The sequence below is a fragment of the Monodelphis domestica genome, chromosome 3, assembly GCF_027887165.1.
Source record: "Monodelphis domestica isolate mMonDom1 chromosome 3, mMonDom1.pri, whole genome shotgun sequence".
In the NCBI taxonomy this organism is placed as follows: domain Eukaryota; kingdom Metazoa; phylum Chordata; class Mammalia; order Didelphimorphia; family Didelphidae; genus Monodelphis; species Monodelphis domestica.
The window spans coordinates 3,210,724-3,227,137 of NC_077229.1; the positions used below are offsets into that span (position 1 = coordinate 3,210,724).

At 42.7% G+C, this 16,414-nt stretch overlaps 1 protein-coding gene and 1 pseudogene across 1 annotated transcript; both read right to left on the minus strand.

The window, feature by feature from the left end:
• Nucleotides 1-4,091: 4,091 nt before the first annotated feature.
• On the minus strand, nt 4,092-5,786 carry LOC100017412 (eukaryotic translation initiation factor 4 gamma 1-like; annotated as a pseudogene).
• Nucleotides 5,787-8,267: 2,481 nt separating this feature from the next.
• Nucleotides 8,268-9,892, minus strand: LOC103096424 (zinc finger protein 420-like). The gene has a single exon (XM_016432903.2). The coding sequence runs from the start codon at nt 9,867-9,869 to the stop codon at nt 8,586-8,588; it is 1,284 nt and encodes a 427-aa protein (XP_016288389.2). The 5' UTR covers nt 9,870-9,892; the 3' UTR covers nt 8,268-8,585.
• Between the last annotated feature and the right edge of the window lie 6,522 nt (nt 9,893-16,414).

A 16,414-nucleotide genomic window follows, 5' to 3' on the forward strand; every position in this document is an offset into this window, starting at 1 on the left:
GGCCCTGGACGGATCCCTTGAACCCTGTAGCCTAGCCTTTACTACTCTGCCTTCGGACAATAGACATTTAAATGGATAAGAACCCAAGGAACGTTGAAGAGACTAAAGGCTATATTCTAAGGCATTTCAGACTCCAATGGTTTATACAAATCTCTGTATTCTATTACATTGTTTTGTTTAACTTTGTGATTTTAAGTTCATCTATTACTGGATTCAATATTATTCTGCTTGAACTGAAGGTTGAATTTATTTTGAATGTACTGAGTTTTGAAATTCTGTTGTTTTTCCCCTATAACTGTGTTGAACAAATATTATTGTGAATAAGCCCATATATGAAAAAAAAACAGCATTTTTCTATTTTGCCGAGGATAGATGGACTTCAGAACTGGTTATAATTGTATTAACAACCTTTGGAAATTTAATGTGCTAAATACCTCAAATGATTTGATTTTAAGGGTTTTTTAAATATGATTTTTGGAATTTTTTTTAACAATCTGGTTATTTTTGCCTGCCTCTACCACGAGGTAAGGCCCATTAGCTGAAGTGAAACTCATTTTATAACCCCCAACCTTCCCACATGTGAATGGAAGTTGGGCAGTTAATCTCAGGGCATTTGTATCCCTATAAGCCTCCAAGATAAAGGAGCACCCCTTTATTTATACTCTTCAGCTCACTATTTTACTTCTACCAGAATGATATGCAGGATACAAAATAAACCCACATAAGTCATCAGCATTTCTATATATCTCCAACACATCTCAGCAGCAAGAATTAGGAAGAGAAATTCCATTCAAAATCACCCTAGACAACATAAACTACTTAGGAATCTATCTGCTGAGACAAACACAGGAACTATATGAACACAAGTACAAACACTCTCCACAGAACTAAAACTAGATCTGAGCAACTGGAAAAACATTAATTCCTCATGGGTAGGACGAGCTAACATAATGAAAATGACAATCCAACCAAATTAATTTACTTATTTAGTGCCATATCCATTGAACAACCATAAAACTTTTTTTACTGAATTAGAAAAAAAAACATAACAAAGTTTATTTGGAAGAACAAAAGATCAGTGATATCCAGGGAAATCATGGAAAAAATGGGAAGGAAGGAGGACTTGCACTCCCAGAAATCAAACTATACTATAAAGCAGTGGTCATCAAAACAATTTGGTACTAAGAGACAGAAAGGAGGATCAGTGGAATAGACTTGGGGTAAATGACCTCAGCAAGACAGTCTATGATAAGCCCAAAGATCCCAGGTTTTGGGACCAAAACCCACTATTTGATAAAAACTGATGGGAAAATTGGAAGACAGTATGCGAGAGATTAGGTTTAATTCAACATCTCACACCCTACACCAAGGTAAACTCAGAATGGGTGAATGACCTAAATATAAAGAAGGAAACTATAAGCATATTATGCAAACACAGAATAGTATACTTGTCAGATCTTTGGGAAAGGAAAGATTTTAAAACCAAGCAAGAGCTAGAAAAAATCCAAAATGCAAAATCATTAATTTTGATAACATCAAATTAAAATATTTTTGTACAAACAAAACTAATTCATCCAAAATTAGAAGGGAAGCAACAAATTTGGGAACAATTTTTTTTTTAACCCTTATCTTCTGTCTTGGAGTTAATAATGCATATTGATTCCAAGGCAGAAGAGTGGTAAGGGCTAGGCAATGGGGGTCAAGTGACTTGCCCAGGGTCACACAGCTAGGAAGTGTCTGAGGCCAGATTTGAACCTAGGACCTCCCGTCTCTAGGCCTGGCTCTCAATCCACTGAGCTACCCAGCTGCTCCTGGTTTTTTTAAATTATCCATTTAGATGCCTATTGTCAGAAGGCAGGAGATTGGTAAGGAGTAGGCAAAGCAGGTTAAATGACCTGCCCAGGGCCACACCGCCACGAAGTGTTTGAGGCCAGATTTCAACCAAGGACCTCATGTCTCTAAGCCTGGCTCTCAATCCACTGAGTCACTGAGCGGCCACCCCCCCCCCCACCTCCGTAGTGAGGTTGAGTTTGTGGAATCCCAAATTGGTCCAAAGAGTTGCAGGGAACTGAATTTTTTCCCTGAAGTAACATAATCAGTACACTCAAAAGATATCCTTTTAAACACCCCATGCTTTTAATCAACTTCCTGTTTGGAAAAGTTTCTTCTTTTTATTTCTTCTCACCTGTGATCCCCTGCCTCCAGTGCACGTGGAGGCTAATTGTAGCCTAAAGAAAAATCACCCCCATTTTTACCAGCTGGTGGAAGTGAATCCTGGGCCTGGGGCGATGAGCGATCCGCTCAGAGGCCAGAGTTGCTGGGGCCGGCCGGGTCGGGACCAGGTGAGGAAGAGAGAGTCCAGGAGCAGTAGCCAGAGTGAGATTTTAGGAGGAGTGGATGGCTGCAGGCAGGAGCAAGGCAAGCAGGCAAGCAGGCTGAAGCAAGATGAGTCAAGAGGCTTTACTGAAAAACCTTGGAGAAACGTGGCTTAGAAATCATTATCGAGGCTATCTTTTTTTTTTAAATTGAGTTTTTCCCATTTGGTCGCCATTTAACTGTAACAGTTAAATTTGTTTTGCTACTAAAAGTATTATATTTCTAGAGGTTTATTAAAGATTATAAGAAATCAAGGATAAAGAAATACAAAATTAAAAAGCGTGTGCCTAGGGTACATGGCCCATTCACAGCCACTTATATTTTCTTGCCAGGTAGAGAGACCCGAATTAGGTGGAGAGTCCCTTGAAATAATTTGTGATCTCGCACTTAGGTGAGATTACAGGGAATTCTGGGAAGTGCCATGGACTACTGGGGATTAAAGTCTGGGGTTCAAATCTCCATTTTTACAGCCCTTTACTCAGACTCTGGCACATCAACATTTAAAGGGTCTACACCCTAGACTCTGGGGACTTAATCCCTGAGATTGATGCAGCTCTAGAGGAGGAATCTGAGGAGCTATTAAAGTAGTGAAGCTTCATTACCTTTCTAGGGAACGTGGGGCTGAGGATCATCTTCAAGCTAACTAAACTGGGGGTCACTAAATGTTTCCAGGTCACACGTTTGTGGGCTTCCAGATTCCCCACTGACACTTCTATAGCAGTCCAGGCATATTTAAACCTTAGTTATATTTTAGGGGCCCTCAAAAACCACACTTGAGCTATGGGCTCATTTTTACCAGGCTTAAGTTCTAGGCCCTTAGTTCAGTTAAGTCCTCAACCTTGTCCAGTCCGGGTCCAGCTGTGAGGCTGCCCTCCAGAAGACTGCTATCCATTCACATTCAGAGTTATGATAACCACCACTGGATTCCCCAACATTTTGACAACCTCTCCTAGTTCTGCCCATTCTTCTTGCACTATCTTTTTAAATCAGTGATTTGCTTTTAATCAGTCCCCCTTATCCCCACCCTTCTTATACTTATCTTTCCACCCCTCACTTTTTCTTCCCTTCTCAATCTCAATTTTTTTAGTGTCTATTAACTTCCCTCCCCCACTCTTTCCCTCCTTTTTTGTACTTCCTGCCCCACTCCCTCCCTTAGTTTTTCCCTTCTCACTGTCCCTGTAGGGTAAGATCACATTCTATACCCCTGTGGATCTTCCCTCTTAGAACTGATTTCGCTGACACATTTTGAGCACCTACAGATAGATTTCATAACAGTGCCAAAGGCTGAACATTATAAAATTTGTCTAGTCATAGTAGATCAACTGGCCAGATGGCCAGAAGCATCTCCTGCAGTCCAAGGCACAGAGGCTTTTATTGCTAATCCTTACTTTGGCTTGCCAGCATACATATACATATATATATATATATATATATATATATATACATATATATATATATACATACATACATATACATATACATATATATAATATACAGTATATATATAAGGGTTTAAAAAAAAGAAATAACTTGACTGGCATTGATTCAGATAGAGGAAGACATTTTACTGAATCTGTCCAAAATCAGATATATTCTTGCTTGGAGATAATTCTCAAATTTCATGTACCATATCATCCCCAGAGCGCAGGCCAAGTTGAATGAATGAACAGAGAAGTTAAAATATGATTGGCAAATTATGCACTGTAACAGTTAAATTAAGTTTTGTCCTCAGCCTCATGCAGCCACGTGAAGAAGGCAGTGACAGACTTGAGGGCCACCCCCTTGCCCTGTTGCTCAGCAGGGTCCTTGCTTCTCTCCCAGCTGTAGGTCTCCTCTTTGACCACATCCTCATTGTAGAGTGCATCGAAGAACATGCACAGAAGGTTGGCTGGCTGCTCCAGGGTGACCACTAGGGCTTGGAGGGCATAGAGTGCCTGCAGCTCCTCCTGCTCACTGCTCACATATTTCTGGAGAAGTTTCGCTTGGGCTTTCAGCACAGCCACATCCAACCGGAGGGGGTGCTCAAAGATGATGGCTGAATGACAGACGACTGTCATGAGCTCTCTGACCAGGGTATTGGAGACCACCTGTTACTTGCTCAGGTTGGCCTCGATCCAGTTGTAAATGAGCTGGTTGTTGGGGCTCTCCTTGAGCAGCTTCTTCAGCTGCTGGCTCAGCTCGTCGAGGGACAGCTCTTGCCGGCGGGGCAACTCTGACTCCTCTCCAAGTGTATATTCCACTTTTCTTTCTTTTTTTTTTAAACCCTTACCTTCTGTCTTGGAGTGAATACTGTGTATTGGCTCTAAGGCAGAAGAGAGGTAAGGGCTAGGCAATGGGGGTTAAGTCACTTGCCTAGGGTCACAAAGCTGGGAAGTGTCTGAGACCAAATTTGAACCTAGGACCTCCCGTCTCTAGGGTGGCTCTCAATCCACTGAGCTACCCAGCTGCCCCCATATATTACACTTTCTGCTCAGTGACGAAGGCAGAGATGTCCTGGTCCTCAGGCAGGAACTCTTTCCAACTGAGGCCAGCCTCTCACCACAGAGCACCAACCTTTTTGTGACCCACGCTTTTGCACAGCAGCCCCAGGATCTCTAGTAGCAGGGAGAAACTTTGCCTAGGGCTTTCAGTGGCTTTGAGATTTCCCTGAAAAATTCCCCCATGGGCACCCCAAATTCCTGAAGGATCGGTGTCACTAGTCCTGCCAAGTAAAGCCACAAATAGGGGATATCAATCTCCATGTCTTCAGCCACTTCCAGAATCTCATGGAGCCCTTGATAATATTGGCTAGTAGTGAGGTGACCAGCACAGAGGAGCTGGTGCAACAGCTGGCCCATGTGTTCCTGGGCAATGGTGCTGCGCACCAGGGTTGACTTGATGCCGTTCAGAACAAAGATGAAGAGCAGTGATGGGGAGGCCAGTTCCTGGACACACTGTACCGCTTCCTTCATGACATTGAGGTGCAGGAACTCCTTTACATTTTACATTACGTTTTGTGAGGTTTATTAAGATTATTAGAAATCAAGGAAATAAGAAAATACAAAATAAGTAAAGCATGTGACTAGGGCTGAATAGCCCGTTCAAAGACACTTACATCTTGCCTGCCAGGTAGAGACACGAGTGTGCTTAGAAGCAGAAGAACAGAGCCTTGGGAGGGTGAGAGCTCTTTAAATAAAAATTGTGTTCTCTCACTCAGGTGAGGTTATAGGGAATTCTGGGAAGTACCAAGGACTTCTGGGGATTGAAGTATGGGGTTCAAATCTCCATTTTTACAGCACTGAGACACATTAAAAATGGCCTGAAATTCTCCCTCTTCCTATTTTATCATTCAAGCAGGCATAGAGGAGACCTACACATCTCACCATTTCAGATGCTTTTTGGATATCCACATTTCTCCCCTGTATATACATCACTATTAGGGGAAACACTACTATTGCTTCCTACATACAGGAATTACAGAGCAAATGCATGAAACTCCATAAATCCGGAGTTTGAGTACAAGCCAGACTTTTCACTTCATGACCTGAACCCAGGAGACAAGGTGTATATTACGAATTTCCAGCATACTGGAGCAATTCAGCCTTCCTGGGAAGGGCCAGTCCTAATATTGTTAACTACTCCAAAAGCTATAATGATTGGATTCATTGCTCACATGTAAAGAGAACATCTTCTGTTGAGGCTGATTGTATCCTATAACATGCATTGGAGATAATAATCCAAAGACAAGTGGATACTGTTTTTGGGAACATGTTGTTGAATTCCTGTATTTTGCCACTTATTGATAAAATATTATGGGACGGGGATTAATGATTGTATCTAATTCTAGAAAATGGGATAATACCAAGGAGAACAGTGCCAAAGAGCGCCTGAATGGTGCCAAAATGATCACATAGGTCAAAAAGAAAAGGAAATCAATTCAGGTAGGATTAATGCAGTTCTAAGCCATTACAAAAGGACTTGAACCTAGTGAGACTTGAGGTTGCAATGCTTGATATATGTTAAGTCGTAGGACTTCCTTGTATCCACACTCTTTGTGAAATACTCAGACAAGTACCAAAGTTTGGCTGTCATACCCCTATCCCTGAGAATGACAGAGTAAGACCAGTGAATAACACTTTCCTATCAAAATAAAATTCTAGTTCTTTTTCTTCTCATAGTATGACAACTTCCTGTAGTCTTATCTTCAAATGGGTAAGTGAAATATTACTGCATTCTATCCTGCAGACTTCTGGGATTAGAAATTACTTTAATTGGACACTAATATAAGGGCCTTTTAAAAATGTACTAAACCCAAATAAAGGCATATTATGAATTTATTGTTGGTTACTTAATATTTCATATACATAGATTTTGGTATTTGTATTCTGATATTGAATATTTTTCTCCAAAAAGTTTAATGTTCTTCTATTTTTCTTCATATTTTTCTTTTGTTTTTCCTCTTTTCATAATTGACTCACCCTCACCCCCACCCCCCATAACTCAACCATGCAAACTGAGCAGAACTGGGCATTTCTCAACACCCACTTCAGGGGAGTAGGGATTATTCTTGGGTTTTGACTTAATCTAAATTAATTTTTGGTCGGCAGGGAATTTCCCAAATAAACTACCCAAGTCAGATTGGAAGTTTATGGTGGTTTAGTTAATATAGAGGGAAGGAATTAAGGAGCAGTAAGAGGGAAATGGTATAGGATTTCTTCCGCCTGGCCTGTGACAGGGGGAATTCAAAGTCCCCCTCCACGAGATCTCTGAAGATTAGAGGCTTTATAAGGGATGTTTGGAAGGTAAAGGAGGAAGAATCAGCCTAAACTCCAAGAGCTCAGAGAAGACACCTCACCTGAACTAGAGTAGTGGATTCTTCCAGTATGGTTTCAAGGAAACCTCACCATTAAACCGGGAAAACAGCTGACACCATGCCAAGAAGCTGAAAAGCCCAGATCACTACCAACAGCCACTTCACCACCTCCAAAGAGGCCAGAAAGAGGAAGTGACACGAAATATGTAGATGGTTTTTTACATCAGTTTCCTCTGTCTCACCTGTACCAATGGTAGTTTAAGCTAGACATAGGACAGCCCAGGGATCTGTCAGTTATTTATGATTTGTTATTTGCTAGCACATGTCTATCATCAGTGATCCTCCTAAGTACTCAATCCTAAATTATGGCTGTAGACATTCCAGTTTTTGTTAGACTAAGTAAAGTAGAGAAATCTAAAGTTCACAGGAGGATTTGTATTATAACAAAAATTCAAATTTAAAATTTTTGTTCGAGAAAGATCTTCAGGGGAAGAAGCTTGATAACTCTTAAAGGACAGGTCCTTGCAATTAGCTAGAATAATACTGAAATTCAGGGGACAAAATTCATCTCTGTAGACCCCCTTGCCATTTTGGCATGCCCAGGTTCTACAACACATCCAAAAAGAGATTCCTCCACATTATGCTTAGTGCAGAATTCTCCTGCACTATGAGAGATCCCAGAGATGTGACCTATTGAATAAAGATGGATGAGGACACTAGGGAAGGGAAGGACTCAGACCCTGGAGTTGAATTTTTAGCTTTTTGGACTCCATGGCTGTGTCAGTTCATTCCCCTCTGAATATTGAAGAAAGCTCTGACTATAGCTATTAGAACCAAAGAAAAGGACTCCTAAATTCAGTGCCTGTATCCTCATACATATTATGTGCGTAGATTATTTTAAAATTGACAAGATTAGAATTAATGACTAATACACGAATCATTGTAATTTTACAGTTTGTAATCTAAAAAATATAACTACATGACAAAGATTTTTCTAGCGGGCCAAAATCCCCATGATCTCATCTGCCCTCACAGGAAGAGAAGAGAGAAAGAGGCAGGGCTCCACCAAATTTATATTCTGATTATGCCAACACATAAAAACAGGATGAGAATAGGGTACTAATAATACGATTTTAGGGTTACAGATTTGTAATTACACAATGCTGCCCTAGAAAGGTGAAGAGAGGAAATTTCCTTACGCAATAACAAGACTGGCACTGTATAGGAACATCCTTCCACAAAGCTTTGATTCTCCAGGTTCTCACTAGTATAGGTTTTCTGATGTACAGCAAGACGGAAGGTCCAACTGAATTTCTTTTCACATTGGTTTTATTTATGACTTTTCTCCACAGTGTGGGTTTTCTGATGTCTAACAAGGTAGAAACTATGACAATATCTTTCCACTTTGCTTGCATTCTTAAGGTTTGTCCCCGGTGTGGATTCTCTGATGCTTCACAAGATTGGAGCTCTTACGAAATGTCTTTCCACATTGCTTGCATTCATGAGGTTTCTCCCCAGTGTGGATACTCTGATGTTCAGCAAGATTTGACCTCCGACTAAATGTCTTTCCACAATGCTTGCATTCATAAGGTTTCTCCCCAGTGTGGATTCTCTGATGCTGAACAAGACTGGATCTCAGAGTGAATGCTTTTCCACATTCCTTGCATTGATAAGGTCTCTCCCCAGCATGGATTCTCTGATGTTTCACAAGACTACAGCTCTGAGTGAATGTCTTTCCACATTGCTTACATTTATAAGGTTTCTCCCCAGTGTAGATTCTCTGATGTAACACAAGACTGGAGCTGTGACTGAATGTCTTTCCACATTGCTTACATTTATAAGGTTTCTCCCCAGTGTGGATTCTCTGATGTTGAGCAAGATTGGACCTGCTATTGAATGTCTTTCCACATTGCTTACATTTATGAGGTTTCTCCCCAGTGTGGACTCTCTGATGTTGAGCAAGACTGGAGTTCAGACTGAATGTCTTTCCACATTGCATACATTTATAAGGTTTCTCCCCAGTGTGGATTCTCTGATGTTGAGCAAGATTGGACCTACTATTGAATGTCTTTCCACAATGCTTACATTTATGAGGTTTCTCCCCAGTGTGGACTCTCTGATGTTCCACAAGACTGGAATTCTGACTGAATGTCTTTCCACATTGCTTACATTTATAAGGTTTCTCCCCAGTGTGGATTCTCTGATGTTGAGCAAGATTGGACCTACTATTGAATGTCTTTCCACATTGCTTACATTTATGAGGTTTCTCCCCAGTGTGGATTCTCTGATGTTTCACAAGACTGGAGCTCTGACTGAATGTCTTTCCACATTGCTTACATTTATAAGGTTTCTCCACAGTGTGGATACTCTGATGTTGAGCAAGATGGGAGCTTATATTGAATACCTTTCCACATTGCTTGTATTCACAAGATTTTCCCCCAGCGTGGATTCTCCAATGTACAGCAAGATGGAACCTCTGATTGAAGGTCTTCCCACATTGATTGCATTCATAAGGTTTCTCCTCACAGTGGATTCCCCAATGCCTAGCAAGACTGGAGCTCACAATAAATGATTTCCCACATTGCTTGTATTCATAAGGTTCCTCACCAGTGTGGATTCTCTGATGTTGAGAAAGGCTGGCTCCATGCATAAAAGTCCTTTCACACTGATTATTTTCACTAGATTTTCCCTCAGGATGCATTTTTTGGTGTTTAATATTAGATGAATTTTTTTTTAAAACCCTTACCTTCCGTCTTGGAGTCAATACTGTGTATTGGCTCCAAGGCAGAAGAGTGGTAAGGGCTAGGCAATGGGGGTCAAGTGACTTGCCCAGGGTCACACAGCTGGGAAGTGTCTGAGGCCAGATTTGAACCTAGGACCTCCCGTCTCTAGGACTGGTTCTCAATCCACTGTGCTACCCAGCTGCCCCCAATATTAGATGAATTTTGAGATGCAACACTGAATTCCCTGGAAGCAAAGTTATCAGGACCTTCATTAATGAATCTTTGTAGGTTCACTTCTTCCACAGGAAAGCTCACCTTTGTTGGATTCGCCTTAATTTCAGGTCTGATTTCTCCTTCTAAGACAAAACAAACGGTAAGACATACTTATAGAGAGATATATACACATATATTACTCTTATCTCGTTTCCTTGACTGTCAGAAAATAAATTGCTTCATATCCTATTCCCTCAGGTAAGAAGTCTTCCAGCTTAAATTGGCATAATCCATCCTTTGAAAATGCCATTGCCTCAATGATAAAGAATAATTTAAATAATTAATAGTCTCCCATATGATCTCATTGGTTCTTCATAACAAAACTGGGACTTGGTACAGGCTAGCTTTATTACATTCCTATCTCAGACCATCACTTTAGAAAGGCTGGATGAGTGACGTGACCTGAAATCCTGGCAAAGGAGACCAAATCTTGTGATGGGGCATGCTCTGTCCACAATAATAGACAATTCACTTTCAATATTTTAACTTTCATTTTCATTATCAATACATTCAATCCTCTATTCTTAGGCATAACACCACTGGGTGCATGTAGACTAAATATTGCTATTATTTCATCATTTAATTTCTCTGTAAGAATTAGGTAATCCCCTTCATGTTTGCGTTTAACCTTATTATTTTTTTCTATTATCTGAGATCAAATGATGAAATTCGGTATTCTTTTTTGCATTTATCCAAGGTACAGAAGATTTTCTTCAGACCCGTACTCCTTAAACGTATTTTCTTTTAATTTTATTATTATTTTTTAATGCCTCTTCTCATTAAATAAAATCCAACTACTAAATACAATTTTAACAAAAACAAAAACATGGCATTTCACAAGCTTAAAAATGTGTCTCATACATTGAGTAGATTATCATTTTGTAAGAAAATGGGCAAGAATACTTGTAAAATTCTCTTCCTATTTCACATCTTATGTAGATACTGGAATTTTCATGATATTCTTTAAAAAAATTCCAATACAGATGGTGGTGAATTCTCATTGGACCTCAGAACCTTGCTAGAATTTTTAACCATAGGCAAGGCACAGAAGTTTGGCTGGCCCCAGGCTCTTTAACTATAATATAGACATAACATGAAGTGATTTCCAGGGTTGCTGTGAGGATCAAACGATAAAATTTATAAAGTGTATGACACATACATGGGGCCATATTCAAATGGTGTTTATGTTTATCATTAGAATATGGATCATTTCCTCCTTTGATTGCTTTTCTCCGTAAACTTGCATTCTCTTTACTCCTGTAGTTCCTGAATTCCCTGATGAATTAAATGCATTTCCATTCCCCAACACTCCTTTACCTCTGAATAACCTCAGTGAGATTCAGGATTTATTGCTTCTTTCTAAACCACCTCCATCTCAAGATTCTAGATTGTGAGCTCCAGGACAGCCCAGACTGGTGCTCCCCTTCACGGTTCGAGAATATATTCATTTAACTCATGTTTACTGACTTGGCCCATGGCTTATATCAGGTCTAAGTTCTACCAGAATCCTTCCATTCTGGTCTCTCTCCTGGAAGGCAAAATTATGCTCTGGCCTCAGTGGTGTTTCTGTCTCTCTGTTGCCCTTATTTCTCAGGACAAAGACCGAACACCAGAGACCAGGAAAGGGCCTTGAGCTAATGATTTAGGGAATGTTTAGCCTTGGATCACTTCCAAAGAAGGCAGCAATCTTCATTCCTGCTCATGGGTTGCAGGTCAATGGACAGAAGGAAAATCAAGAAACCAGCTACCTGCCTCTACTCTACATTGAGGACCCCAGACCTCTGCTGGGTGCTCACCATGGAAAGGTAATTTTGTTACATCTCCCTCATGGATTGTCTTTGCCACCTCACAAGGCAGCCTTCCAAATATTTCCGGGGCCTCCAGCTCTACCTCATGGCTTTCTTCTACCCCCTTCCTCACCTTCGGAGCTCAGAACTTGGCCTCATAGTTCATTGAACAAGAGGTAGACCTCTCTGCAGAGCTCTCTTATCCTCCACCTCTCACCCAGCTCAGTTGCCTCCTTTTCCTCTCTGGACTCAGGATCAGAGGAAATAGTCATTCTTCTCCTGGCTAAACAAAATCTCTTTCCACAGGCAAAGAAGCCCATACCTCCCCTCATCTAAGTCCATCTATTCCTCCCTGCAGGGCCCCCATGGTTCTTTCATCTTCAGCCTTTCCCACATTAAGGAGCTAATAACTCTTCCTCTGAGAACCAATAAACCATTTGTCCCCAATGCTCTAAACACTCTAACTTGACCTCTTCCTCCACATGAGGTACTGTCCAACATTTGTCCTCCAGGTCATGGTTAAACTACCAGACATGGCCAATTCCAGTGAGTTGTGCTGGTGCTTCTCCTTTGTTTACTCGACTATACTTTCCTCCAGAATCCGCAGTCTGGCTCTCTTGAAAACCCAGGCAACTCCCCCCATTTGACCTCTCCAGTGCTCCTTCCCTTCAAAAACTTCCTTTTCATGATCATCTGCCCTGGAGCTGGACTCTAGAGGGTTTCTACAAAACTGCTGGCATGCTGCTGTCTGTTCTCGCAGAGGATGAGTTCCAGGAGAGCAGGGGATGTTCCCTGCAGCCTTTTATGTCACCCATAACTTACCCCAGGACCCACCACAGAGCAAGCCCTCATACATGTTTCTGGATACTAATGAGGCCAGAGAGGATAAGCTCAGCCGTTCTGGCACCTACAGAAGACTTCAAGGCCCTTCAGACCCAAACACTGACTTCTTAAGAGGATCATAGACAGATCCCCTGAAGGAAGCTAATAGGAAATGGAATCCAATAGCCTCATCTTACAGAGAGGGAAACTGAGGCTCAGAGGTTCATGGACTTGCCCAGGGAGTCCCTCCTAAAAGCTCTGAAAAAGAATTACAAATTGGGTCCTCCTGCTCCCAAATCTTGCCCAGGGAGTCCCTACGAAAACCTCTGAAAAAGAATTACAAATTGGATCCTCCTGCCCCCCAAAATAGCCCTGGAATCACCAGAGCATACAGAAGCCTCTAGTCACCATGGCTCTCCCACACCTCTTTTCCCCTCCCTCGCCTAGGTACCAGATCCTCAGACCTTCTTGTTCCAACATCAATGTGACATTGCTCTGCTCCAAATAAGAGATCACTTTTTCTGGGGGAGCTAAAAGCCCTGGGCATGGGGAACAGTCAGGGAGGAGAACTGAGAGAAGCATGTTACTGAGTTGTCTTGAGGGAAAGGTTGGGGAGTGCAATGATTCCACTCAGAGACTGTCAATGGGGTTCCCACAGGAGTCTGCCCTTCCTCCTCAGTGAATGTAATGCAAGTGACTAGGGAAGGATGGGCCCGTTCCTTTGCTGTGGGACCTGGAATGAGCAACAACCCCATCCCTTCTCCCATTCTCTTTTGGTCCATTCTTGGAGAAACTCCTAAACTCCCAAACTGGATCTGAGTACGTTGAGGAATTGGCTTCTGTTCCATTACCCTGCATTCTCCTCCCTCTCCAACACCTCCCTGAGCCTCATGGACTCTTCTCTTCTGGTGCTCTGCCTCCTCTGCTGGGAAACTCAACAATGCTCATTGGGCCCAATGCTATCTCTCAGCCAGTCCATTCATCCTGATAATCACAGAGGAGGGCAAGCAGTGCCTACGGGAGCTCTGAAGGGGGGTTTCCCCAGCATTTAGGGTGCGGAAAGGAGGTTGGGTATTTACATTTTGGTTCTGGGACATTTTCTTTAGAGAAGGCTGGATTGAGTTCATAGTTTTTCCATTATCTGCAAATGACAGGCAGCTAGAAGGGGAATGGACCAGGGCGATAGCTTAGAGGAATGAAGGCCTCCATTTACATCAGGCCACAAACCGCCTCAGAACAAGCCACTTAATCCAATCTATTTCCTCATCTGTAAAAATCGGAGTTCTACTGTCACTGAATTGGGAAGATGAAGGTGAGGAAGAAGTGCCAGAATATTACAGAGAAAATTGTTGGCAGAGCTCTGGGCCTAGAGCAGGTCATTATAAGCACTTCATCCCATCCCTCCCTTCCTCACTGGTTCTACTGGAGGATTAGGGCAGTAGGAAGACTAAGGACAAACCATCTCTTCTGGGGACACCAAGTAGCTGTGAGCTATGGGTTTATGCTGGTTAAAGAGAAAAAGATCCCTAATAGTAGTTCCACCTTAGAGGGGAAGATGGTGGAAGGAAAACCCTCCTGAACACTTTTCCTAGATGGGTTTCGGAAACAAAAATCCGGGTCTAGGAGAGGTGAGACAAAATCAGAAAGAGCCCTGGAACAGGAGAAGGCCATTATAAACACTTCATCCCTTTCCTCCCTTCCTCATTGGCTCTGCCGGAGGCTTAGGTTAATAGAAAAGACTAAGGACAAACCATCTCTCCTGGGGACACTGAGGAGCTGTGAGCTACGAGTTTATGCTGGTTGAAGAGAAAAAGATCTCCAATACAGGGAAAGAGGGTAGGAGGAAAACCCACCTGAACATTTTTCCCAGATGGGTTTAGGAGACCCAATTCAGGGCCAGGAAGAGGCGAAACAGAATCAGCTCTGAGATTACGTCCACCTCTGAGGTTCTCCAACAATCATTTGATCTCAGACTTCAGGGGCACCAAATGGAGCACACAAGGTTCCATTACACAATGCAAAGTCCTTTTATAGGAGAACCAGGCAGTAGGAGGGCTCTGGCTCTGGGACTCACCATACCAACCCTCATTCTTTCCACATGACTGAAAATTGCTCCCAACACTGCCTGCTGCTGAGGGTAATTTTCCCTTGGATGGTAGACTCAGGCAGCAGGGAGAGGCTCCTTACCCACAGAGAGAAGGTTCTGGGCATTCTCCAGCATCACTTCCTTGTACAGCTCCTTCTGGGGAGGGGACAAGAGGCGCCACTCCTCCCTCGTGAAGTCCACAGCCACATCCTGGAATGTCACCACCTCCTAGAGCAGCCCAAGGCAGAGCATAGAGGGCTGAAAGTCACATCACAAGGAAGAGCCCACCTCTGGTCAGTTACAGGAGGAAAATGACCCACAGAGAAGGGAGGGGCCCAAAGGTCCTGCTCTTTGTCAGTGTCAGACTCAGCACTAGATGCTCAGTCATCAAGAGCCCAATGGAGGCTTGAGAAGAGCAGCACTAGGATGCTCAGGAGGAAAGCTGGGACCTTCGGTGAGGCTCGATCCGGATTCTACTTACCAGTAACTGTTTTTCAATGGTAATTGCCTGAGACCTGCTTCTCTGCCTCCTAATTACATACTCAGCCAGCCTGTGACAGGGGAAGTGCAGAATGCAGCTCTTGAGCCCTTTATCACTGTTCTAGCCTCATTTCAAGCCATTCGTTGGCCTTGGAAGATTCAGGTGAGCCCCAGTGGGTCAGCTCTAGTCTTTCTTCACCCTCAACTTACCAGAGATGTCTGCTTTGCTGCCCAGTTGGGGCCCTGACCTTGCATTGTACTCACACAAAAACCTCTTCTTAGTCTGGGGAAAGAAGGAGGGCTGGGGCACTGCTGGCCCCTTATTATTGATTATTCCACTCAGTCACAGCGTCCCTGATTATCCCAGCTCTATAACCACTGGTGACCCTCCATCCTATGACAGACATCACTTACCCCGTCTGCTCTTTGTTCTGTGCTCCCCCAAACCTATCAGAGAGATATAACCTTCTGCTTAGGATTTGGAGAATTAACAAAGGCAAATCCCCTGAGCCCATTTATTGACAGGTAGCATTACTCTACTTCTCTATGGTGGTTTATTTAATATAGAGGGAAGTAATTAAGGAGAAGAGAGAGGGAAAGGGGATAGGATTTCTCCCACCTGGACTGTGCCAAGGGGAGTTCAAAGTCCTCCACCACGAGGTCTCTGAAGATTATTAGAGGCTAAGAGGATGATGTTTGGAAGGTAAAGGAGGAAGAATCAGCATAAACTCCGAGAGAGCTCAGAGAAGATGCCTCACCTAAACTACCTTACTAGGTTTCTAACAGTATGGTATCAAGGAAAAGTCACTGTTAAACCCAGACAATAGCAGCAGCCTCACCAAGATGCCATGATGCTCAGCACGCTGCCTCAAGCCACCTCTCCTCCGTCAAAGAGCCCGGAGAGGAAGTGACACGAAATATATAGATGGTTTTTACATCAGTTTCCTGCATCTCACATGTACCAATGGTAGCTTAAGCTTGACTCAGGACAGCCCAGGGGTCTGTCAGTTGTTTCTGATTTGTCATTTGCTAGCACATGTCTGTCATAGGCCATCCTCCTAAATACTTAATCCTT

Coding starts and splice junctions, on each gene's coding strand:
- LOC103096424 (XM_016432903.2), bottom strand. CDS start 9,869: ATGCATCCTGAGGGAAAATCTAGTGAAAATAATCAGTGTGAAAGGACT.